The sequence below is a fragment of the Lissotriton vulgaris genome, chromosome 1_1, assembly GCF_964263255.1.
Source record: "Lissotriton vulgaris chromosome 1_1, aLisVul1.2, whole genome shotgun sequence".
Classification (NCBI taxonomy): Eukaryota; Metazoa; Chordata; class Amphibia; order Caudata; family Salamandridae; genus Lissotriton; species Lissotriton vulgaris.
In genome coordinates, this window is record NC_141685.1 from 1,943,271,199 (window position 1) to 1,943,297,655 (window position 26,457).

At 48.9% G+C, this 26,457-nt stretch overlaps 1 protein-coding gene across 1 annotated transcript in view; it reads right to left on the minus strand.

Moving 5' to 3' along the window:
- The window catches only part of CCDC59 (coiled-coil domain containing 59), a 125,704-nt gene extending 104,821 nt beyond the window's left edge, over positions 1 to 20,883 (minus strand). The window contains exon 1 of the mRNA XM_086919626.1: positions 20,646 to 20,883. Coding sequence (XP_086775752.1) covers positions 20,646 to 20,793 — 148 coding nt within the window. The 5' untranslated portion in view covers positions 20,794 to 20,883. The remainder of the gene's footprint in view (positions 1 to 20,645) is intronic.
- Between the last annotated feature and the right edge of the window lie 5,574 nt (positions 20,884 to 26,457).

Sequence of the window (26,457 nt, forward strand, 5' to 3'; positions counted from 1 at the left end):
TATACAAACATTTTTTCACAAAAGAGCCCTATGCATTTCGGCGCCTCTGCGGTGCCTTCATCAGGGGCGTGTCTGAAAATAAACATATGGAGATATGTAAGAATAGTGGTTTGGAGTTGTGTTCAGTGTAGTTCATGGGGGATTAGTTACTGAATATAAAGATAGTACCTGATCTTTAACCTGTCAGATGGTGATAAAACTACGTCTCCCTCGTTGGGTTGGATGTTCAGTCTCTGCTGTTAACAGTGAATGACCAATCATTAGTTATGTAATTCCCAAAAAATGTCTTCGTGTTAAAATAGATTTTAAGGAAATCAGGTGAAAGCATACCTGTGAAAGATGATCTATGCTCGCTGTAAAAACGAAATGAACTGAATTAGAACTAATGGTTACCTCTCCTGTATCCCATTAAGTTAATTACAAACAAAATAAGGTGATGCTTTACCTTGTCTTCAAATTGAAAGAATCTAATGGGTGAAAAACTGGTATTACTACCGCGTATAGGTTCTACTTGGTACAAATAAGACACATGCTGAAACGCTTCCGTTTCTACATATTCTATGTGTCATGAGGTAAATGACTACCAAAGAAAGGGCTTTACCTTGTCTTCAACCGTACAAATCTGTCGGGCGGAAAAAAACGTAAAGGTTTTAATGCCTCATTAACGTTCTGCTTGCCAGTTAAGACAGCTCAATTAAATCGTCTCCTTTCCTACCTTAGCCTCCAAGGATGTCCGCCATGTAAGGGGTTCCTGTGAATTTTAATCCGTTACCCCGGGTGAATGTCAAATCGCCATTTTAACTGCTTCGCGAACTCCGTGGCGACGCGGAGTTAGTAAAAATAAACAAAGGACTGGTGCTCCGTTCCATATCCTTTCAAGTGAAGGTATGGGCGCCATATTCAAGTGGTGAATAATGATCACGAAGTGTGTGATCCATATTAACTTAGTTAAATATGGGGAAATCTTCCCATTCTGGCGTTGACCTACCAAACGATCTATTCTGTTGTGAAACACAATGTGATGACTCCGTTAACGCCGTAGCGTTGCGGAGTTAGTAAAAATAAATAAAGGACTGGTACTCAGTCCCATATCCCTTCAAGTGAAGGTATGGGCACCATGTTCAAATGGTGAATGCTGGCCGCAAAGTGTGTTAACCTAATTAAGATGGATTGATGTAGGAAAATCTACCCATTCTGGTGTTAACCTGCCTAACCAGATTATTTCAATCTGTTAGTGTGCTTGTATTAGAGATGAAATGTGTAGGGATGTTCATATGGATCCTGGGGAAAAAAATGGGAAAGGTCCAAAATGTGGAGTGCTCGTGCTTTATGTTGACTCTAGTGCAGACCATTGATATTAATGTTGATATTCACCGATTATTCATGCATACTGAATCAACAACATATACTTTCATCTAGTTAATATGAAAAAACATATTTCAAATCATGATTAAAACTTTCAATAAAAATACATGATAAGTACCATCGCTGAAGAGTATCATTATGATCTTGGTTATATTACACCATGGTTGTGTATATAAACATTTTTATGCTTTGATATCTTCTATGTCATGATTTGATATGCTGATTTCAAATAAACACTAGGCCACTGTTATGTTTATAAATAACAAGAGAGATCATATTTATCATTTAGACCTGTCGGCGCTAAAGTTTTAAGATATTTGATCCAAAAAAGCTCTCTTTGCAGTAATTTCTGTTGATTGTCTATGCCAATCTTTATCTGCACTTTTTCAATAACAAAAAATCTCAATTGAGATATCGTATGTTTTTCATCTCTCCAGTGGAGTACTAGAGGTGACGTCAGGTTCTGGTTACGGATTCTGCTTTTATGCTCTCCTATGCGTATTTTGACTTTACGTTCCGTTTTGCCAACGTACATTTTCCCGCATGGGCATTTGATGGCATATACCACGTTTTGAGAGTTGCAGTCACTATTATGTTTCAACTGTATTGTCTTTCCCGTAGTTGGATGGGTGACCTGACGTCACCTCTAGTACTCCACTGGAGAGATGAAAAACATACGATATCTCAATTGAGATTTTTTGTTATTGAAAAAGTGCAGATAAAGATTGGCATAGACAATCAACAGAAATTACTGCAAAGAGAGCTTTTTTGGATCAAATATCTTAAAACTTTAGCGCCGACAGGTCTAAATGATAAATATGATCTCTCTTGTTATTTATAAACATAACAGTGGCCTAGTGTTTATTTGAAATCAGCATATCAAATCATGACATAGAAGATATCAAAGCATAAAAATGTTTATATACACAACCATGGTGTAATATAACCAAGATCATAATGATACTCTTCAGCGATGGTACTTATCATGTATTTTTATTGAAAGTTTTAATCATGATTTGAAATATGTTTTTTCATATTAACTAGATGAAAGTATATGTTGTTGATTCAGTATGCATGAATAATCGGTGAATATCAACATTAATATCAATGGTCTGCACTAGAGTCAACATAAAGCACGAGCACTCCACATTTTGGACCTTTCCCATTTTTTTCCCCAGGATCCATATGAACATCCCTACACATTTCATCTCTAATACAAGCACACTAACAGATTGAAATAATCTGGTTAGGCAGGTTAACACCAGAATGGGTAGATTTTCCTACATCAATCCATCTTAATTAGGTTAACACACTTTGCGGCCAGCATTCACCATTTGAACATGGTGCCCATACCTTCACTTGAAGGGATATGGGACTGAGTACCAGTCCTTTATTTATTTTTACTAACTCCGCAACGCTACGGCGTTAACGGAGTCATCACATTGTGTTTCACAACAGAATAGATCGTTTGGTAGGTCAACGCCAGAATGGGAAGATTTCCCCATATTTAACTAAGTTAATATGGATCACACACTTCGTGATCATTATTCACCACTTGAATATGGCGCCCATACCTTCACTTGAAAGGATATGGAACGGAGCACCAGTCCTTTGTTTATTTTTACTAACTCCGCGTCGCCACGGAGTTCGCGAAGCAGTTAAAATGGCGATTTGACATTCACCCGGGGTAACGGATTAAAATTCACAGGAACCCCTTACATGGCGGACATCCTTGGAGGCTAAGGTAGAAAAGGAGACGATTTAATTGAGCTGTCTTAACTGGCAAGCAGAACGTTAATGAGGCATTAAAACCTTTACGTTTTTTTCCGCCCGACAGATTTGTACGGTTGAAGACAAGGTAAAGCCCTTTCTTTGGTAGTCATTTACCTCATGACACATAGAATATGTAGAAACGGAAGCGTTTCAGCATGTGTCTTATTTGTACCAAGTAGAACCTATACGCGGTAGTAATACCAGTTTTTCACCCATTAGATTCTTTCAATTTGAAGACAAGGTAAAGCATCACCTTATTTTGTTTGTAATTAACTTAATGGGATACAGGAGAGGTAACCATTAGTTCTAATTCAGTTCATTTCGTTTTTACAGCGAGCATAGATCATCTTTCACAGGTATGCTTTCACCTGATTTCCTTAAAATCTATTTTAACACGAAGACATTTTTTGGGAATTACATAACTAATGATTGGTCATTCACTGTTAACAGCAGAGACTGAACATCCAACCCAACGAGGGAGACGTAGTTTTATCACCATCTGACAGGTTAAAGATCAGGTACTATCTTTATATTCAGTAACTAATCCCCCATGAACTACACTGAACACAACTCCAAACCACTATTCTTACATATCTCCATATGTTTATTTTCAGACACGCCCCTGATGAAGGCACCGCAGAGGCGCCGAAATGCATAGGGCTCTTTTGTGAAAAAATGTTTGTATATCGTTTGCAATATATATAAAGAATCAAATGGAATCACTGAAAATGTTATCATGAACGATAGTAAAATGATGAATTGAATCAAATGTTTTTTGTTATGATGAATGTAAATAATTCATGAAAGAAAAAATGAAAGAGTAACCAAGTTAAAAAATTCAAAGATATTGAAAATAAATACAAGTATAAAGTGAAAAAGTTGTTGAGAATATTTAAAGCGCGGAGCGCCACGTGAACAGTGCCCGATTTGACGGGCTTAAAAACTCGTCATAACCATCTGTTACACAACCAGGATTGACTACCCTGATAAATCGGAGCACCATTAGAACCTAAGACAAAAGGGATAAATAATGGAGTGCTCCTCACAACCCTAATTACTATCGGAGACGTATTGTGGCATACGCCAATAAAAGCATGTCACAAATGGAACATGCTTACTCACAGCCAGAGAAAGAAAGTTTGGCAGGCGTTTGGGCTCACCAAGTGTTTTTAAAAGGAAAGCCTTTCACAGTAGTGACTGATTATCAAGCACGGTTGACGATATTCGGCAATCCCAAAGCCAAAATTCCTTCTAGAATTGAACGCTGAGGTTACAAGAATACAACTATAGGATTCTTCATTATCCAGGGAAAGATCAGAATCCTGCAGATTATTTTTCAAGAGTGCCAATGCAATGCCCTGGTGCTCCCCTCCAAGACAGTGGATGCTTACATTAATTTTACTGTAAAATCAAGCACACTAACTGCTGTGCCTTTAGAACAAAGTGTCATGCCACGAGCCAAGATAGTGACATGTTAAAGTTAAAAGACGTTGCTCATAAATCGTGGAACCAGCACGCTAGACCTCTTACTAATGATAGGGAGCATTTGAATTTCAAAAATGTAAGAGATGAACTTTCAGTGACTCAAGAAGGCCTCATTCTGCGAGGTAAATTAATTTTCGTTCCTGAAAGTCTCCGACAGCAAGTAATTGACGTTGTCCATGAAAGACATCGAGGAATAATTGCCACTAAGAGAGCTCTACGTGATCAAGTATGATTTCTGTATCTCGACGAAAGGGTTGAAAAAGAATTGAAAACTTGCCAGATATGCAACTGCCTTTCGTCTCAAATTATTTAGCACCCTTTGAACATGTCAGTATGGCCACATCATGCTAGGGTTAAAATTGCTATTGATTTCTTTGGTCGTCTAGAGAATGAACATCATATTCTAGTTATTTTTGGTAAATATTCCAGTTTTCCATTGGTAGATGTTCTTCCATCCACTACACATTAAAAGGTTATTATCAAAATTAGATGGCATCTTTGCGACATGGGATGTACCTCCAATTTTAAAATCTGACAACCGCCCACCTTTTTAAGTCAAGAATTCAAAGACTATTTAAATCACCTTAATATAAAGCATTACAAAAGCACTCCTCTTTGGCCCCCGGCCAATGGTCTCGGAGAATGGCTTATGAGTACTCTAAAGAAAGCAGTTCAGTGTGCTACATTGGAGAAGCTCGACTTCAACGTTTTTATGAACACTTCTCTTCGAGCTTACCATTTGACTCCTCACTCAACGACAGGGAAAAGCCCTGCAACTCTTCTTTTTGGAAGAGCCATGACGACCAAGCTCCCCCAATGGAAAAACCTCAGATCCAAGAATGAGGAAGGCATTTGTGCTACACACTTTGGTCGCAAACAGAAGATGAAAATATATGCTGACAGATGTGTGGTACTAGACCTGGCAATATTTGGCAGCCACCGGCAACCCCAGAAGATAAGAAGATGGCCTATTCCCTGCTGATGAGGGGTAAATACCCCGAAACACGTGTCCAGGGATGGCGAAGAAGGATACATCGCGGAATACAAAACTACACTGACCATAGTCCTTAGGGGCGATCCCGCTGGTGAGTGAGTGGTGTGCGACCCCACCCCCTTTTTGAAATATTTAAGCGGGCTGACGAGCCTGGGACCCCGCACCCGCGCGCCCGTGTGGTACTAGACCTGGCAATATTTGGCAGCCACCGGCAACCCCAGAAGATAAGAAGATGGCCTATTCCCTGCTGATGAGGGGTAAATACCCCGAAACACGTGTCCAGGGATGGCGAAGAAGGATACATCGCGGAATACAAAACTACACTGACCATAGTCCTTAGGGGCGATCCCGCTGGTGAGTGAGTGGTGTGCGACCCCACCCCCTTTTTGAAATATTTAAGCGGGCTGACAAGCCTGGGACCCCGCACCCGCGCGCCCGTGTGGTACTAGACCTGGCAATATTTGGCAGCCACCGGCAACCCCAGAAGATAAGAAGATGGCCTATTCCCTGCTGATGAGGGGTAAATACCCCGAAACACGTGTCCAGGGATGGCGAAGAAGGATACATCGCGGAATACAAAACTACACTGACCATAGTCCTTAGGGGCGATCCCGCTGGTGAGTGAGTGGTGTGCGACCCCACCCCCTTTTTGAAATATTTAAGCGGGCTGACGAGCCTGGGACCCCGCACCCGCGCGCCCGTGTGGTACTAGACCTGGCAATATTTGGCAGCCACCGGCAACCCCAGAAGATAAGAAGATGGCCTATTCCCTGCTGATGAGGGGTAAATACCCCGAAACACGTGTCCAGGGATGGCGAAGAAGGATACATCGCGGAATACAAAACTACACTGACCATAGTCCTTAGGGGCGATCCCGCTGGTGAGTGAGTGGTGTGCGACCCCACCCCCTTTTTGAAATATTTAAGCGGGCTGACGAGCCTGGGACCCCGCACCCGCGCGCCCGTGTGGTACTAGACCTGGCAATATTTGGCAGCCACCGGCAACCCCAGAAGATAAGAAGATGGCCTATTCCCTGCTGATGAGGGGTAAATACCCCGAAACACGTGTCCAGGGATGGCGAAGAAGGATACATCGCGGAATACAAAACTACACTGACCATAGTCCTTAGGGGCGATCCCGCTGGTGAGTGAGTGGTGTGCGACCCCACCCCCTTTTTGAAATATTTAAGCGGGCTGACGAGCCTGGGACCCCGCACCCGCGCGCCCGTGTGGTACTAGACCTGGCAATATTTGGCAGCTACCGGCAACCCCAGAAGATAAGAAGATGGCCTATTCCCTGCTGATGAGGGGTAAATACCCCGAAACACGTGTCCAGGGATGGCGAAGAAGGATACATCGCGGAATACAAAACTACACTGACCATAGTCCTTAGGGGCGATCCCGCTGGTGAGTGAGTGGTGTGCGACCCCACCCCCTTTTTGAAATATTTAAGCGGGCTGACGAGCCTGGGACCCCGCACCCGCGCGCCCGTGTGGTACTAGACCTGGCAATATTTGGCAGCCACCGGCAACCCCAGAAGATAAGAAGATGGCCTATTCCCTGCTGATGAGGGGTAAATACCCCGAAACACGTGTCCAGGGATGGCGAAGAAGGATACATCGCGGAATACAAAACTACACTGACCATAGTCCTTAGGGGCGATCCCGCTGGTGAGTGAGTGGTGTGCGACCCCACCCCCTTTTTGAAATATTTAAGCGGGCTGACGAGCCTGGGACCCCGCACCCGCGCGCCCGTGTGGTACTAGACCTGGCAATATTTGGCAGCCACCGGCAACCCCAGAAGATAAGAAGATGGCCTATTCCCTGCTGATGAGGGGTAAATACCCCGAAACACGTGTCCAGGGATGGCGAAGAAGGATACATCGCGGAATACAAAACTACACTGACCATAGTCCTTAGGGGCGATCCCGCTGGTGAGTGGTGTGCGACCCCACCCCCTTTTTGAAATATTTAAGCGGGCTGACGAGCCTGGGACCCCGCACCCGCGCGCCCGTGTGGTACTAGACCTGGCAATATTTGGCAGCCACCGGCAACCCCAGAAGATAAGAAGATGGCCTATTCCCTGCTGATGAGGGGTAAATACCCCGAAACACGTGTCCAGGGATGGCGAACAAGGATACATCGCGGAATACAAAACTACACTGACCATAGTCCTTAGGGGCGATCCCGCTGGTGAGTGAGTGGTGTGCGACCCCACCCCCTTTTTGAAATATTTAAGCGGGCTGACGAGCCTGGGACCCCGCACCCGCGCGCCCCTGTGGTACTAGACCTGGCAATATTTGGCAGCTACCGGCAACCCCAGAAGATAAGAAGATGGCCTATTCCCTGCTGATGAGGGGTAAATAACCCGAAACACGTGTCCAGGGATGGCGAAGAAGGATACATCGCGGAATACAAAACTACACTGACCATAGTCCTTAGGGGCGATCCCGCTGGTGAGTGAGTGGTGTGCGACACCACCCCCTTTTTTAAATATTTAAGCGGGCTGACGAGCCTGGGACCCCGCACCCGCGCGCCCGTGTGGTACTAGACCTGGCAATATTTGGCAGCCACCGGCAACCCCAGAAGATAAGAAGATGGCCTATTCCCTGCTGATGAGGGGTAAATACCCCAAAACACGTGTCCAGGGATGGCGAAGAAGGATACATCACGGAATACAAAACTACACTGACCATAGTCCTTAGGGGCGATCCCGCTGGTGAGTGAGTGGTGTGCGACCCCACCCCCTTTTTGAAATATTTAAGCGGGCTGACGAGCCTGGGACCCCGCACCCGCGCGCCCTTGTGGTACTAGACCTGGCAATATTTGGCAGCCACCGGCAACCCCAGAAGATAAGAAGATGGCCTATTCCCTGCTGATGAGGGGTAAATACCCCGAAACGCGTGTCCAGGGATGGCGAAGAAGGATACATCGCGGAATACAAAACTACACTGACCATAGTCCTTAGGGGCGATCCCGCTGGTGAGTGAGTGGTGTGCGACCCCACCCCCTTTTTGAAATATTTAAGCGGGCTGACGAGCCTGGGACCCCGCACCCGCGCGCCCGTGTGGTACTAGACCTGGCAATATTTGGCAGCCACCGGCAACCCCAGAAGATAAGAAGATGGCCTATTCCCTGCTGATGAGGGGTAAATACCCCGAAACACGTGTCCAGGGATGGCGAAGAAGGATACATCGCGGAATACAAAACTACACTGACCATAGTCCTTAGGGGCGATCCCGCTGGTGAGTAAGTGGTGTGCGACCCCACCCCCTTTTTGAAATATTTAAGCGGGCTGACGAGCCTGGGACCCCGCACCCGCGCGCCCGTGTGGTACTAGACCTGGCAATATTTGGCAGCCACCGGCAACCCCAGAAGATAAGAAGATGGCCTATTCCCTGCTGATGAGGGGTAAATACCCCGAAACACGTGTCCAGGGATGGCGAAGAAGGATACATCGCGGAATACAAAACTACACTGACCATAGTCCTTAGGGGCGATCCCGCTGGTGAGTGAGTGGTGTGCGACCCCACCCCCTTTTTGAAATATTTAAGCGGGCTGACGAGCCTGGGACCCCGCACCCGCGCGCCCGTGTGGTACTAGACCTGGCAATATTTGGCAGCCACCGGCAACCCCAGAAGATAAGAAGATGGCCTATTCCCTGCTGATGAGGGGTAAATACCCCGAAACACGTGTCCAGGGATGACGAAGAAGGATACATCGCGGAATACAAAACTACACTGACCATAGTCCTTAGGGGCGATCCCGCTGGTGAGTGAGTGGTGTGCGACCCCACCCCCTTTTTGAAATATTTAAGCGGGCTGACGAGCCTGGGACCCCGCACCCGCGCGCCCGTGTGGTACTAGACCTGGCAATATTTGGCAGCCACCGGCAACCCCAGAAGATAAGAAGATGGCCTATTCCCTGCTGATGAGGGGTAAATACCCCGAAACACGTGTCCAGGGATGGCGAAGAAGGATACATCGCGGAATACAAAACTACACTGACCATAGTCCTTAGAGGCGATCCCGCTGGTGAGTGAGTGGTGTGCGACCCCACCCCCTTTTTGAAATATTTAAGCGGGCTGACGAGCCTGGGACCCCGCACCCGCGCGCCCGTGTGGTACTAGACCTGGCAATATTTGGCAGCCACCGGCAACCCCAGAAGATAAGAAGATGGCCTATTCCCTGCTGATGAGGGGTAAATACCCCAAAACACGTGTCCAGGGATGGCGAAGAAGGATACATCACGGAATACAAAACTACACTGACCATAGTCCTTAGGGGCGATCCCGCTGGTGAGTGAGTGGTGTGCGACCCCACCCCCTTTTTGAAATATTTAAGCGGGCTGACGAGCCTGGGACCCCGCACCCGCGCGCCCTTGTGGTACTAGACCTGGCAATATTTGGCAGCCACCGGCAACCCCAGAAGATAAGAAGATGGCCTATTCCCTGCTGATGAGGGGTAAATACCCCGAAACGCGTGTCCAGGGATGGCGAAGAAGGATACATCGCGGAATACAAAACTACACTGACCATAGTCCTTAGGGGCGATCCCGCTGGTGAGTGAGTGGTGTGCGACCCCACCCCCTTTTTGAAATATTTAAGCGGGCTGACGAGCCTGGGACCCCGCACCCGCGCGCCCGTGTGGTACTAGACCTGGCAATATTTGGCAGCCACCGGCAACCCCAGAAGATAAGAAGATGGCCTATTCCCTGCTGATGAGGGGTAAATACCCCGAAACACGTGTCCAGGGATGGCGAAGAAGGATACATCGCGGAATACAAAACTACACTGACCATAGTCCTTAGGGGCGATCCCGCTGGTGAGTGAGTGGTGTGCGACCCCACCCCCTTTTTGAAATATTTAAGCGGGCTGACGAGCCTGGGACCCCGCACCCGCGCGCCCGTGTGGTACTAGACCTGGCAATATTTGGCAGCCACCGGCAACCCCAGAAGATAAGAAGATGGCCTATTCCCTGCTGATGAGGGGTAAATACCCCGAAACACGTGTCCAGGGATGGCGAAGAAGGATACATCGCGGAATACAAAACTACACTGACCATAGTCCTTAGGGGCGATCCCGCTGGTGAGTGAGTGGTGTGCGACCCCACCCCCTTTTTGAAATATTTAAGCGGGCTGACGAGCCTGGGACCCCGCACCCGCGCGCCCGTGTGGTACTAGACCTGGCAATATTTGGCAGCCACCGGCAACCCCAGAAGATAAGAAGATGGCCTATTCCCTGCTGATGAGGGGTAAATACCCCGAAACACGTGTCCAGGGATGGCGAAGAAGGATACATCGCGGAATACAAAACTACACTGACCATAGTCCTTAGAGGCGATCCCGCTGGTGAGTGAGTGGTGTGCGACCCCACCCCCTTTTTGAAATATTTAAGCGGGCTGACGAGCCTGGGACCCCGCACCCGCGCGCCCGTGTGGTACTAGACCTGGCAATATTTGGCAGCCACCGGCAACCCCAGAAGATAAGAAGATGGCCTATTCCCTGCTGATGAGGGGTAAATACCCCAAAACACGTGTCCAGGGATGGCGAAGAAGGATACATCACGGAATACAAAACTACACTGACCATAGTCCTTAGGGGCGATCCCGCTGGTGAGTGAGTGGTGTGCGACCCCACCCCCTTTTTGAAATATTTAAGCGGGCTGACGAGCCTGGGACCCCGCACCCGCGCGCCCTTGTGGTACTAGACCTGGCAATATTTGGCAGCCACCGGCAACCCCAGAAGATAAGAAGATGGCCTATTCCCTGCTGATGAGGGGTAAATACCCCGAAACGCGTGTCCAGGGATGGCGAAGAAGGATACATCGCGGAATACAAAACTACACTGACCATAGTCCTTAGGGGCGATCCCGCTGGTGAGTGAGTGGTGTGCGACCCCACCCCCTTTTTGAAATATTTAAGCGGGCTGACGGGCCTGGGACCCCGCACCCGCGCGCCTGTGTGGTACTAGACCTGGCAATATTTGGCAGCCACCGGCAACCCCAGAAGATAAGAAGATGGCCTATTCCCTGCTGATGAGGGGTAAATACCCCGAAACACGTGTCCAGGGATGGCGAAGAAGGATACATCGCGGAATACAAAACTACACTGACCATAGTCCTTAGGGGCGATCCCGCTGGTGAGTGAGTGGTGTGCGACCCCACCCCCTTTTTGAAATATTTAAGCGGGCTGACGAGCCTGGGACCCCGCACCCGCGCGCCCGTGTGGTACTAGACCTGGCAATATTTGGCAGCCACCGGCAACCCCAGAAGATAAGAAGATGGCCTATTCCCTGCTGATGAGGGGTAAATACCCCGAAACACGTGTCCAGGGATGGCGAAGAAGGATACATCGCGGAATACAAAACTACACTGACCATAGTCCTTAGGGGCGATCCCGCTGGTGAGTGAGTGGTGTGCGACCCCACCCCCTTTTTGAAATATTTAAGCGGGCTGACGAGCCTGGGACCCCGCACCCGCGCGCCCGTGTGGTACTAGACCTGGCAATATTTGGCAGCCACCGGCAACCCCAGAAGATAAGAAGATGGCCTATTCCCTGCTGATGAGGGGTAAATACCCCGAAACACGTGTCCAGGGATGGCGAAGAAGGATACATCGCGGAATACAAAACTACACTGACCATAGTCCTTAGGGGCGATCCCGCTGGTGAGTGAGTGGTGTGCGACCCCACCCCCTTTTTGAAATATTTAAGCGGGCTGACGAGCCTGGGACCCCGCACCCGCGCGCCCGTGTGGTACTAGACCTGGCAATATTTGGCAGCCACCAGCAACCCCAGAAGATAAGAAGATGGCCTATTCCCTGCTGATGAGGGGTAAATACCCCGAAACACGTGTCCAGGGATGGCGAAGAAGGATACATCGCGGAATACAAAACTACACTGACCATAGTCCTTAGAGGCGATCCCGCTGGTGAGTGAGTGGTGTGCGACCCCACCCCCTTTTTGAAATATTTAAGCGGGCTGATGAGCCTGGGACCCCGCACCCGCGCGCCCGTGTGGTACTAGACCTGGCAATATTTGGCAGCCACCGGCAACCCCAGAAGATAAGAAGATGGCCTATTCCCTGCTGATGAGGGGTAAATACCCCGAAACACGTGTCCAGGGATGGCGAAGAAGGATACATCGCGGAATACAAAACTACACTGACCATAGTCCTTAGGGGCGATCCCGCTGGTGAGTGAGTGGTGTGCGACCCCACCCCCTTTTTGAAATATTTAAGCGGGCTGACGAGCCTGGGACCCCGCACCCGCGCGCCCGTGTGGTACTAGACCTGGCAATATTTGGCAGCCACCGGCAACCCCAGAAGATAAGAAGATGGCCTATTCCCTGCTGATGAGGGGTAAATACCCCGAAACACGTGTCCAGGGATGGCGAAGAAGGATACATCGCGGAATACAAAACTACACTGACCATAGTTCTTAGGGGCGATCCCGCTGGTGAGTGAGTGGTGTGCGACCCCACCCCCTTTTTGAAATATTTAAGCGGGCTGACGAGCCTGGGACCCCGCACCTGCGCGCCCATGTGGTACTAGACCTGGCAATATTTGGCAGCCACCGGCAACCCCAGAAGATAAGAAGATGGCCTATTCCCTGCTGATGAGGGGTAAATACCCCGAAACACGTGTCCAGGGATGGCGAAGAAGGATACATCGCGGAATACAAAACTACACTGACCATAGTCCTTAGGGGCGATCCCGCTGGTGAGTGAGTGGTGTGCGACCCCACCCCCTTTTTGAAATATTTAAGCGGGCTGACGAGCCTGGGACCCCGCACCCGCGCGCCCGTGTGGTACTAGACCTGGCAATATTTGGCAGCCACCGGCAACCCCAGAAGATAAGAAGATGGCCTATTCCCTGCTGAGGGGTAAATACCCCGAAACACGTGTCCAGGGATGGCGAAGAAGGATACATCGCGGAATACAAAACTACACTGACCATAGTCCTTAGGGGCGATCCCGCTGGTGAGTGAGTGGTGTGCGACCCCACCCCCTTTTTGAAATATTTAAGCGGGCTGACGAGCCTGGGACCCCGCACCCGCGCGCCCGTGTGGTACTAGACCTGGCAATATTTGGCAGCCACCGGCAACCCCAGAAGATAAGAAGATGGCCTATTCCCTGCTGATGAGGGGTAAATACCCCGAAACACGTGTCCAGGGATGGCGAAGAAGGATACATTGCGGAATACAAAACTACACTGACCATAGTCCTTAGGGGCGATCCCGCTGGTGAGTGAGTGGTGTGCGACCCCACCCCCTTTTTGAAATATTTAAGCGGGCTGACGAGCCTGGGACCCCGCACCCGCGCGCCCGTGTGGTACTAGACCTGGCAATATTTGGCAGCCACCGGCAACCCCAGAAGATAAGAAGATGGCCTATTCCCTGCTGATGAGGGGTAAATACCCCGAAACACGTGTCCAGGGATGGCGAAGAAGGATACATCGCGGAATACAAAACTACACTGACCATAGTCCTTAGGGGCGATCCCGCTGGTGAGTGAGTGGTGTGCGACCCCACCCCCTTTTTGAAATATTTAAGCGGGCTGACGAGCCTGGGACCCCGCACCCGCGCGCCCGTGTGGTACTAGACCTGGCAATATTTGGCAGCCACCGGCAACCCCAGAAGATAAGAAGATGGCCTATTCCCTGCTGATGAGGGGTAAATACCCCGAAACACGTGTCCAGGGATGGCGAACAAGGATACATCGCAGAATACAAAACTACACTGACCATAGTCCTTAGGGGCGATCCCGCTGGTGAGTGAGTGGTGTGCGACCCCACCCCCTTTTTGAAATATTTAAGCGGGCTGACGAGCCTGGGACCCCGCACCCGCGCGCCCCTGTGGTACTAGACCTGGCAATATTTGGCAGCCACCGGCAACCCCAGAAGATAAGAAGATGGCCTATTCCCTGCTGATGAGGGGTAAATAACCCGAAACACGTGTCCAGGGATGGCGAAGAAGGATACATCGCGGAATACAAAACTACACTGACCATAGTCCTATGGGGCGATCCCGCTGGTGAGTGAGTGGTGTGCGACACCACCCCCTTTTTGAAATATTTAAGCGGGCTGACGAGCCTGGGACCCCGCACCCGAGCGCCCGTGTGGTACTAGACCTGGCAATATTTGGCAGCCACCGGCAACCCCAGAAGATAAGAAGATGGCCTATTCCCTGCTGATGAGGGGTAAATACCCCGAAACACGTGTCCAGGGATGGCGAAGAAGGATACATCACGGAATACAAAACTACACTGACCATAGTCCTTAGGGGCGATCCCGCTGGTGAGTGAGTGGTGTGCGACCCCACCCCCTTTTTGAAATATTTAAGCGGGCTGACGAGCCTGGGACCCCGCACCCGCGCGCCCGTATGGTACTAGACCTGGCAATATTTGGCAGCCACCGGCAACCCCAGAAGATAAGAAGATGGCCTATTCCCTGCTGATGAGGGGTAAATACCCCGAAACGCGTGTCCAGGGATGGCGAAGAAGGATACATCGCGGAATACAAAACTACACTGACCATAGTCCTTAGGGGCGATCCCGCTGGTGAGTGAGTGGTGTGCGACCCCAACCCCTTTTTGAAATATTTAAGCGGGCTGACGAGCCTGGGACCCCGCACCCGCGCGCCCGTGTGGTACTAGACCTGGCAATATTTGGCAGCCACCGGCAACCCCAGAAGATAAGAAGATGGCCTATTCCCTGCTGATGAGGGGTAAATACCCCGAAACACGTGTCCAGGGATGGCGAAGAAGGATACATCGCGGAATACAAAACTACACTGACCATAGTCCTTAGGGGCGATCCCGCTGGTGAGTGAGTGGTGTGCGACCCCACCCCCTTTTTGAAATATTTAAGCGGGCTGACGAGCCTGGGACCCCGCACCCGCGCGCCCGTGTGGTACTAGACCTGGCAATATTTGGCAGCCACCGGCAACCCCAGAAGATAAGAAGATGGCCTATTCCCTGCTGATGAGGGGTAAATACCCCGAAACACGTGTCCAGGGATGGCGAAGAAGGATACATCGCGGAATACAAAACTACACTGACCATAGTCCTTAGGGGCGATCCCGCTGGTGAGTGAGTGGTGTGCGACCCCACCCCCTTTTTGAAATATTTAAGCGGGCTGACGAGCCTGGGACCCCGCACCCGCGCGCCCGTGCGGTACTAGACCTGGCAATATTTGGCAGCCACCGGCAACCCCAGAAGATAAGAAGATGGCCTATTCCCTGCTGATGAGGAGTAAATACCCCGAAACACGTGTCCAGGGATGGCGAAGAAGGATACATCGGGGAATACAAAACTAAACTGACCATAGTCCTTAGGGGCGATCCCGCTGGTGAGTGAGTGGTGTGCGACCCCACCCCCTTTTTGTCATGAAGAAGTTGTCACCTTTTCAAGAGGAGATCCAGTGCTCGCCAGTCAACACAGAAAAAGAACGTCTGATGCTCTTGTTGAAGCTGAACCCTTTACCATCACTAACACCACCACATGGTGACTTCCCAGTGCCCTGGGAAGTCCCTTACGGGAGATTCCTCTCATTTTCAACAGGTGGTCTATCACTCACCAAACATCGATGTCAATGTAGAGACTGAGTCCCGAAAGACTGTTGATGACTCTTTGTCTGCTGATAATTCCACCTCACTTGTGCAGATCACTGACACTTCGACTGCCAGTTTCCAGTGCCCTAAACAGAACGTGTCATTCAGGGGGCCATAATGCTTAAATGAAGAATTATAATTACCTGTATATCGAAGATTATCTATGTATTTATTAATGTATTCATTTATTTACTTGTCTATTTTGAAAGATGAGTAACTCTTTTTTTAACAAAGCGGAGATGTAGTGACTTGTAAATGAAAAAACAATGGAACTCTTTTGGTGCCACTGTACACCGTAGGCCTGTGACGTAAGCGCCAGAGACGAGTTGAAGGCAGGCTTAGAATGTTAAGTTCTGATTTACACGTAGCAGAATAAAGAGGTTCACAACTGCTCTCCATCTGTGGCGTGGTCATTGGCGAGTACCTGAGCTGGCATGACGCTACAACATGGAATCGGTCTTCTTTCTGCCTTTTTGCCTATTAAATTAGCAGAATTTAAGTTTTAAGCAAAACAGACAATACATTTAGTAAAATGTAGAATGTATGAGGTGTCTTTCCAGTCTGCAGGTGTCACTTCAAGAAAAGGTCCGTCGTGGACACCCCTACTCTGTGCCTCATTAACATTAATATGCAATAGTGGGTGAGTGAAGTCTGGGAGGTAGAAAGCCATCCTTTTATTCAAAATAGGACAAACTATAACCTGTCTAAAAAAGTGCTGGGAACTAAACAACCTGGCAATCAAGTGGAAATACTTAGGGGCATATTATCAAGAAAAGTATTTTCATATTGCACTATTAACAGGAACTCGCTAATAAGCATTAGCGCTTGTTACCTTAAGTTAGCGGGCGTTTTTTTGCCACTTTGCATGTCACCGCCATTTATTGCTAATGACATGCAAAGTGGGCGTTCCTTCACACAACTCCATGACAAACACTCGTTAAGACAGCTTCGGAATATTAACAAGGCTGCACCGGACCCGCAATGCGAGAATGAAAGCAGCGCTAAGCCCCCTTTATCACAGGTTTTTAACTCCTGCTAAAAATATGGCTTAGCCATCTTTTACATGTGAGGTGGGTTTCAAGGCGAAGTCCAAACCTGTCTATTAGCAAGGTTTTCAGTATCCAAGGAAAATTATCACTTGTTTTCTCACGATAAAGCATGTTCTCACTGCTATGGCTGTATTTCATTGCGCCTTGGAGCAAAGCGTTGTTAATACCGCACTACCACGGCGATGAAATCCAGTGAAAATAAAAAGTGCGCTTTGCGATAATTATTGCAATCTGTTGATAATATGCCTCTTAATGCACAGCACAGGCAATAACCAGTAAAAAAGAATTTGCTTGATTGAGAAATAAGATGGCTGTATCCCAGCCGTTATTATGCATTCAAAAAGCACATTCTCATCAGTGACCCCTTTCTCTTCATAGAGCCAGTGGTAGAAGTGGGCGGGATCGGAAGGGCACGGCGTGCCCCTACTTTTAAAAATTCTTTTAGTCTGTTCCCCTACTTCTGTCATTCAAAATTCGTCCCGGGATGGCAAGAATAGTCCAACTTACAAAACGATTATTCTTTCATCTTCCAGGGGCTGCTCGCACTTCTCTGTTGAACTCGAAAGGCTGCAGCAGCCCCTCCCTGAGCTCACACAGACCGAGGGCAGCCCATTGTCATTCCGATTGAGGCTGATTAATCCTTTCGAATGACAATGCGCCGCCCTCTGCCTTTAGCATGTTGGTGATTACAGAGGTGCTTTCCCCAGACACAGGACTGTTGGGAACTTGCCACCAACTCTGCGAAACCTGCATGATTATTTTTTGGTTGAGGTGGTAAGATGTCTTTGTAAGAAGTTTGTGAGGAAAAAAAACGCATGAAAAATTGTGACTTGTGTTTTTAGCCCTTAATGTCCGTGCCAACTGATCTAGTTTAAACTTGATACTCCTTTGTCCAGCTCCTTGAAGATGTCCATTCCTGCGAATGTCATGAAGCAACCAGGGCCAGAAACTGTAGATCCACAGCCACACCGTGGCTTCAGCATACTCTATAGTTTTTTCCGGGCAATAATTTGGGGTTTTCCTGCACAGCGGCTAATGTTACATTCCAGGTCTGTTCTGTAATGTGATGTTAGTCTCTTGGTGTTTTGTTGTGATACTTGCTTATCGACTTGTATGCTTTGTGTACTTTTGCTTATTCAGGGCCTGTCATTTTTACCAGACAGCTCTGAACGCGGCATTTGTGGATATACCCGTATTTTGCAGGACAAAATTGTTTGGGGTGTTGGGGAATGTTCTAGTCTGTAATGAACTGGACATGTATTGCTCTGAACCAGAAAAGGCGACCAAGAGTTCGTTTTGACAGAGTATCTCGGAGGTTCCCAGTTTTCTACAGCAAGTTGTGGTGGTTTGAAGTGATTGTGATTTTGCGTGAATGTTCCCTTGAGTGAATGTGCTCTAAAGGCATGCATTTTCGTGGAAACCCCTGCCTGTAAAGACCCGTGCTAAGGGAATCATTTGTGCGCTGACCAAGTTACTTACATACATGAAGGTTGTTCACTTGCTATCCCGTTAGTAGAGGTGATGGGGCAGGAGAGGTGACCGGGCATGAGAGGCAACAGGGATGGAGAGGTGACGGGGCAGGAGAGGTGACGGGGCAGGAGAGGTGACGGGGCAGGAGAGGTGACGGACAGGAAAAGTGATGGGGCAGGAAAAGTGATGGGGCAGGAAAAGTGATGGGGCAGGAAAAGTGACGGGGCAGGAAAAGTGACGGGGCAAGAGAAGTGACGGGGCAGGAGCGGTGATTAGGCATGTGCAGGAGCGTTAACCGGGCAGGAGCGGTGAACAGACAGGAGCAGTGAATGGATAGGGCAGTGAATGGATAGGGGCAGTGAACGGATAGGGGCTGCAAACGGATAGGGGCTGCAAACGGATAGGGGCTGCAAACGGATAGGGGCTGCAAACGGATAGGGGCAGCAAACTGATAGGGGCAGCAAACTGATAGGGGCAGCAAACGGATAGGGGCAGCAGTGAACGGATAGGGGCAGCAGTGAATGGATAGGGGCAGCAGTGAATGGATAGGGGCAGCAGTGAATGGATAGGGGCAGCAGTGAATGGATAGGGGCAGCAGTGAATGGATAGGGGCAGCAGTGAATGGATAGGGGCAGCAGTGAATGGATAGGGGCAGCAGTGAATGGATAGGGGCAGCAGTGAACGGATAGGGGCAGCAGTGAACGGATAGGGGCAGTGAACGGATAGGGGCAGCAGTGAATGGATAGGGGCAGCAGTGAATGGATAGGGGCAGCAGTGAATGGATAGGGGCAGCAGTGAATGGATAGGGGCAGCAGTGAACGGATAGGGGCAGCAGTGAACGGATAGGGGCAGTGAACGGATAGGGGCAGTGAACGGATAGGGGCAGGAGAAGTGATGGGGCAGGAGTGGTGTTGGGGCAGGACTGCTGACTGGACAGGAGCGGTGACCGGGCAGGGGAAATGACAGGGAAGGAGCGGTGACGGGGTAGAAGTGACTTGTACTTATGTTCCTTGCCTATTTATTTATATACTATTGCATGACATTCACTGATGTGTCTGCAAAGCATACCTGTTGTCCCGAATTTGTGTGCTGAATTTTGACCCCTTGTCCTGAATTTTTGCACTCACCATCCTGAATTTGCGCCCATGCCATTGTTCCTGCTTATATTTCGCACGCTTTACATAAACCTGTATTCCCTATGAGTATTTGGTTTTTCCTGAATTAAACCTCAAATAAACATGTTTATCCATTGTTTGAATTAAATAACTTTATAAGCTGTAACTGGTCAGTAAAAAAGGCTAAACGTACTAAAAATTGGTATGTTTTGCGATTTCTAGCCTCACCCCTGACTCCGCCCACTGATCCAATCTTCGGTTATTCCCGCCCCCTGATTCTCCACCCACAGTTCCCCTACTTTTTATTCCCCACTTCGACCACTGCATAGAGCAGACATTTGCAAGTCTTTATACCGTTATTAAGTATTATTATATGTAACGTGATACACTTACTGAAAAGTAGCGTGCATTTTTCTTAACAAAACTGGAAGAACACCCGATGCAGTGCCGGCTTGAAACCCACCCCCCAGCAAAGAAAATAAGTGAACATTACTACTGATGACGCGAGAAAAACATAAATAGAAATAAACACAGATGATTTTTTTTTAATCATGAACCCAAGAGCTTGACTTTTACTCTGTGGCTTTAAAGCACATTTTCATCCGTAAAAATGAGTTCCTGTATAATAAAGTTAAGTATGCTACAGCGATTTTTTTTTTTGAAACAGCATGGATGCCGGTATTGTATAGTTAACGCACCGCAAGTTAGCACTCTAGTCTTTTCTATTAACGTGGAATCGAAAAAGCAAGAGCATGGAAGAACTTGGGCTTTGCTAATTATCGGCCGCCTACCCTCGTTTGTACTGCCTTCAAACTTCTTCCGCGCTTCCGGCGGAATCCACCGTCGCTTGCTCTTCATTTTATGTTTCTGAACCGACCCCCTCCCGTGAGATGCAGGACCGTCACGCAGCCTCTTTCCCGTTGCGTTCACTGGCGCCATTGCTGCGAACGAAAACAGCCTGGTTAGGGGCAGAGAGAAAATAGACACAGAAAGAAGATTACTGCACAAGACCCATCTTGCTCCTGTTTTGTAACTGGCAGATGAGACTAAGTCTGTAGCCATATTGGGTGTGGGCAAATGCTTCCTTTCATGCGAATGTACCCATTAAACATGGATCCCAGTGTTTAGTTTTTTTAATGTCGAGGCCGTGTGTCTTGGTACTTAGCAGACTGCAAATCTATATCTTAAAATAAAACGATATGTGTTTGAAACGTTTATATGGGGGTTCAGGTGAACTAATTGATACACTTCCTTTTTAGTTATATATATACCGTTCTCACAGATTAGTGTCCCTTTATAGTGCAGCGTTCTAAAGCTAGTGTCTGTCGTAGTGAAGCACCTGTTTTGAAGCAGAGTGTATCTCAGTGATAGAGTTGCCACCTGGCCATTTTTTACCGGCATGACTAGTATTTCTATGCCACGCCCGGTAAAAAAAAAGTTTCCATAAGCAGGTATTTTCCCCCTTATCAATAAATAACATAAACAGTACATTTAAGAAGAAAGCACTTGGCTGCCTTAACCATACATGCCAACGTTTCAAAAGAGCAAAGAGGGAGATTAAAAAAAAAAAATCGGGAGAATGGGGCCTTGAATCGGGTTACTGGCATGTATGGGCTTTGGAAGTGTGCTGCTGCAGGATTTGACATTTGAAATACAAATGCACGTTTTTTTCATACCTTTCAGGAGTATGGAGCGCAATGGCAGGCAGAGAGAGGGTGATGCAAGTGTTGTGCACCAGCCTGGCAGGTTGCTGGCAGTGCATGCTCCCCCCGCCCCACCCCCCTGTGTGACATCCCTGGCTAAAACAGCTTCCTGTGCACACACACGCCCCCCCCCCCCCCCAATACTTCACAGGTCTTTAAAAGACCATTCCCTTGTTAATGACGCTTTGTTGGTTTGTCACCCCTTCTAGAGCCCCTGCATAGCCACTCTGACTATTGCTGGAAGAATTGGCACTTTACACAATACCAAGCCCTGTCAGCTGAAACCCCGAGGAATCGGGCTTTTGCTTGCAGGAATCGGGAGGCGGGAGACTAGCCTTGAAATCGGTAGTCTCACGCCTGAATCGGGAGGGTTGGCATGTCTGCTTAACCCCTGAGCTGCTGGGCCTATGTCTCGCCCCTCCCCCCTCCTTCCACCAACAGAGCAGAGCCCCTTGTAGGTAATTTGGGCCTCCATAACTTTTTGTCTGCGAGGTATCTATTACAAATGTGTGTCTTATTTTCCCAACATCCTGCCGATTTTAAAAGTACCGTAGGGTTTGTGGATTACCCTGGATGGACTGAGAAAATAAACTAGCAACATTTTGAGTTTTTGGGGAAAACGTGCTCTTGATAAAAGTGTCTGTTTTTCCCCCTCATAAATATGGCATCAGCAAATGGTTTGCTGTGCTAAAGTCGCCATCTTCCCAGCTATCAGGAGCATGTAGGGGCATAATATCAAGTCCTGGCGATAACTATCGCCAGCGCCAGTTAGCGGGAGTATTTTTTATCGCCTTCTTTCACTGATAATTATCCCCTTGTTATCGACGTGTTATCAATACGTCGGTAACAGGCGATAGTGTCTGGGAACGGCGTAGAAAACTCCAGCTAACTCCTGCGCAATGGCGATAGTGATTTAGGCGGTAGCGGGCGATACTTAGTGAACACTGCATTAGCGGCAGGAAAAGTTCTGCTAAAGCTGCGATAATGAGCTTGATAATATGCCCCAAGGTTCGTAAATAGGAGGTTTGAGGAATGGATGGCAGGCAAAGACAATTAATGGCAGGGGACGGTGAGTGGCGGGAACGAGAGAAACAGCCAGTGACAGGGACTGTGAGCAGGAGGTCCGAGAGAAACAGCAGTGAGGGGACTGTGGGTAAGGGGACAGCGCCAGCCAGGGACAATAACTGCGAGTGGGAGTGGGGGGGGAGCCAGCCAGGGACAATAACTGCGAGTGGGAGTGGGGGGGAGTCAGGCAGCTAGTTACAAGGACTGCGAGTATGGAGAACAAGATAAGCAGTACATGGCAGGGGCTTTTGGAAGGGTGTTAGGCAGAGACAGCTTAGCCTGGTATGCAACAAGGACAGCATGCACGGATGTGCGGCTAGAGACAGGAATTGTGAGTAGGAGGTCAGAAAGAGGCAGCTGGTGACAGTGACTGCGAGTAGGATGTCAAGCAAACCCAGTGCGTGACAATGACTGCGATATGGGGGTAGGTAGTGACAACCAGGGACAGAGCCAAATAAATTAAATGAAAGGAGTGCAATCAGGGACCACCGGACACAGAAAGTGACAGAGGCTGAATGAGCGTGAGTTACATCGAAAGACAGCAGGCAGAGACTTCTGGTGGGGGTGGCAGGGCAGGGAAGACAGCTAGTGACAGAGGCCAAAATGAGACAGGAGGGCAGTACGAGGCTTGAGGAAACAGCAAGTGGCTGATGTGGAGAGAGTGCAAGGACAGGCAGAGACCAGCAGAGGGAGCCTGTGTCAAGAACTAAGGCTGCCAGCGAATGACACCGAGGGAGCAGGATGGACAGGCTGAGAGAACAAGTGACAGGGACTGAGGGGGCCGATGGATGCAGATGTCACCACATTCGACAGGCAGCGATAGATACTGAATGGCGGTCGAGCCTTTAGAGTGGGCAGACCATTCTCTGCACAGGATTGCAGCGACAGATGCCAATTGTTGTAGACAGAAAGAATTCTAGGCACGCCTATGACATTTTCAATGGGTAATGGTTTCATGTCAATAGTGTGGAGTTACATCTCACTTATTTGGTGTGTAAGGCCCGCAGCCCTACAGTGCAAAAAATGCAGGGAGTTGATATCCAACAGTGCCAGTCTTCCAGACACAAACAGTGTGAAGCGCTTCCAGTTGTCTCACACCTTCATACGCTTACCTCTTTCTCCTTTGTTTGCGCCTCAGCAGATCTTGGTCTGCCCCCGTTCAGCCTCAGTCCAGACAGGGCACAACCCTCGCCCCTCAAGCCTGTTCGGATTGCCTTTCTTTTGGGCGAGTGATGCATGGCTCTGTACAAGGATGGGCTGAGGAGATTCCGTTGCCAAGGAGACTCGATATTTGAGGTAGCAATTTTCCATAAATTTCAATTTCTACGGAGCGGCCAAGAAAAACCTTCCCTCCTAAGTTTTTTTGTTCGAGGGACTGCCTGTACCCCTGGTTACGGGGAAGAGGGTTCTCCCAGGAAGTTTCCCCAGACCACCAAGGGACACAGCACAAGCAGCACGACTGGCACTTCTGATCTCTTAAATCCAATTTATATTGTTAAAGTGGAGGGATTTGGGACTGTGAAATTAACAGATCAAACATATTTAATTGGCGATGGTAGAAGAGATGTGATTGTTTGACTTTGTAAGTCTCTGTTTCACCAGAAGGGAGAGATCTAATCCTGGTTACCTAGCCTGAACAAATTGTGTGATCTTGTGCGCCTACTATCCACTTTCAATGCCTACGCTTCTTAACCATCACAATCAGAGGGAATTTAAAAACAGGCCAACCCCTCAGGGGTTGCTACGAAAGCCTTTAAAGGTAATAGTGGTTATATTGTTGCTCTCTGAAAGATTTGGCAAGAGAATGGTGGTGAGAAGAAGGAAGACTAGGATGGTTTGTGTTCAGATGATGACAGAGCGCACCATTGCCTTTGGAAAGAGAAACGTGAACGTTAAAATCCACTCTGTGCCAATTTCTGTGGGAACCCAGCTCGAGACAGTGAGCAGAGCCTCTTTCCCAAACTAAGGCACCCGTAGCAGGGTGACGGTGCAGAAAATTTGAAGTAAACAATGCCCATCTGCTCCTCAGACAGCAGGGCACACTGTCCATCCGTGCCTTCTGTTGCAGGGCACTCTGTCTATCTGTGGCTCCTGCAGAAAGGCACACTGTCCGTCTGTGTCTCCTGCTGTAAGGTACCTCGGTCCTCGGAAACAAGCTTCCGGTCCAGGGAAGACATGGCTTGGCAGTTCGGGCTGGACTGTTCCCATGAGGCACAGGGTCAGACTGATTTGCATCTAGCCATGTCTTAACTGGGGTGGCAGAGTGGGCTAAAGAACGGTGATGGATTAAACCCAGATCTTTTGACTGGGTGTGAGTGTTTGATTGATTCAGATGCTCCGTCCATCACCACCCCCTTTTGTACCGCTTTTGCCCGCCATAGGTGTGGCAGGGTATGCTCAGACGTGAGTCCCTTGCTCACTTTGCCACTGGATTCAAGCAAGCCGGGGTGAAAACGGCTGGAATGCCAGAAACCAGTCCTCGGAAGCTTGTTTCCGGTCCAGGGAAGACATGGCTTGGCAGTTCGGGCTGGACTGTTCCCATGAGGCACAGGGTCAGACTGATTTGCATATAGCCATTTCTGAACTGGGGTGACAGAGTGGGCTAAAGAACGGTGATGGATTAAAGCCAGATCTTTTGACTGGGTGTGAGTGTTTGATTGATTCAGATGCTCCGTCCATCACCACCTCCTTTTGTACCGCTTTTGGCCGCCATAGGTGTGGCAGGGTATGCTCAAACGTGAGTCCCTTGCTCACTTTGCCACTGGATTCAAGCAAGCCGGGCTGAAGACGGCTGGAATGCCAGAAACCGGTCCTCGGAAGCTTGTTTCCGGTCCAGGGAAGACATGGCTTGGCAGTTCGGGCTGGACTGTTCCCATGAGGCACAGGGTCAGACTGATTTGCATATAGCCATGTCTGAACTGGGGTGGCAGAGTGGGCTAAAGAACGGTGATGGATTAAACCCAGATCTGTTGACTGGGTGTGAGTGTTTGATTGATTCAGATGCTCCGTCCATCAACACCCCCTTTTGTACCGCTTTTGGCCGCCATAGGTGTGGCAGGGTATGCTCAGACGTGAGTCCCTTGCTCACTTGGCCACTGGATTCAAGCAAGCCGGGCTGAAGACGGCTGGAATGCCAGAAACCGGTCCTCGGAAGCTTGTTTCCGGTCCAGGGAAGACATGGCTTGGCAGTTCGGGCTGGACTGTTCCCATGAGGCACAGGGTCAGACTGATTTGCATATAGCCATGTCTGAACTGGGGTGGCAGAGTGGGCTAAAGAACGGTGATAGATTAAACCCAGATGTTTTGACTGGGTGTGAGTGTTTGATTGATTCAGATGCTCCGTCCATCACCACCCCCTTTTGTACCGCTTTTGGCCGCCATAGGTGTGGCAGGGTATGCTCAGACGTGAGTCCCTTGCTCACTTTGCTACTGGATTCAAGCAAGCCGGGCTGAAGACGGCTGGAATGCCAGAAACCGGTCCTCGGAAGCTTGTTTCCCGTCCAGGGAAGACATGGCTTGGCAGTTCGGGCTGGACTGTTCCCATGAGGCACAGGGTCAGACTGATTTGCATATAGCCATGTCTGAACGGGGGTGGCAGAGTGGGCTAAAGAACGGTGATGGATTAAACCCAGATCTTTTGACTGGGTGTGAGTGTTTGATTGATTCAGAGGCTTCGTCCATCACCACCCCCTTTTGTACCGTAAGGTACACTGCATTCCTCTGTAGTGGGGGAGCCTGTCAGGATGTGCTCAGTCCAGCAGAGCACACTATCCCTCGGTACAATACTGCCCCTAAGCGCCGCCAAATCACTTGGACACACTACCCTCTCTGCTTC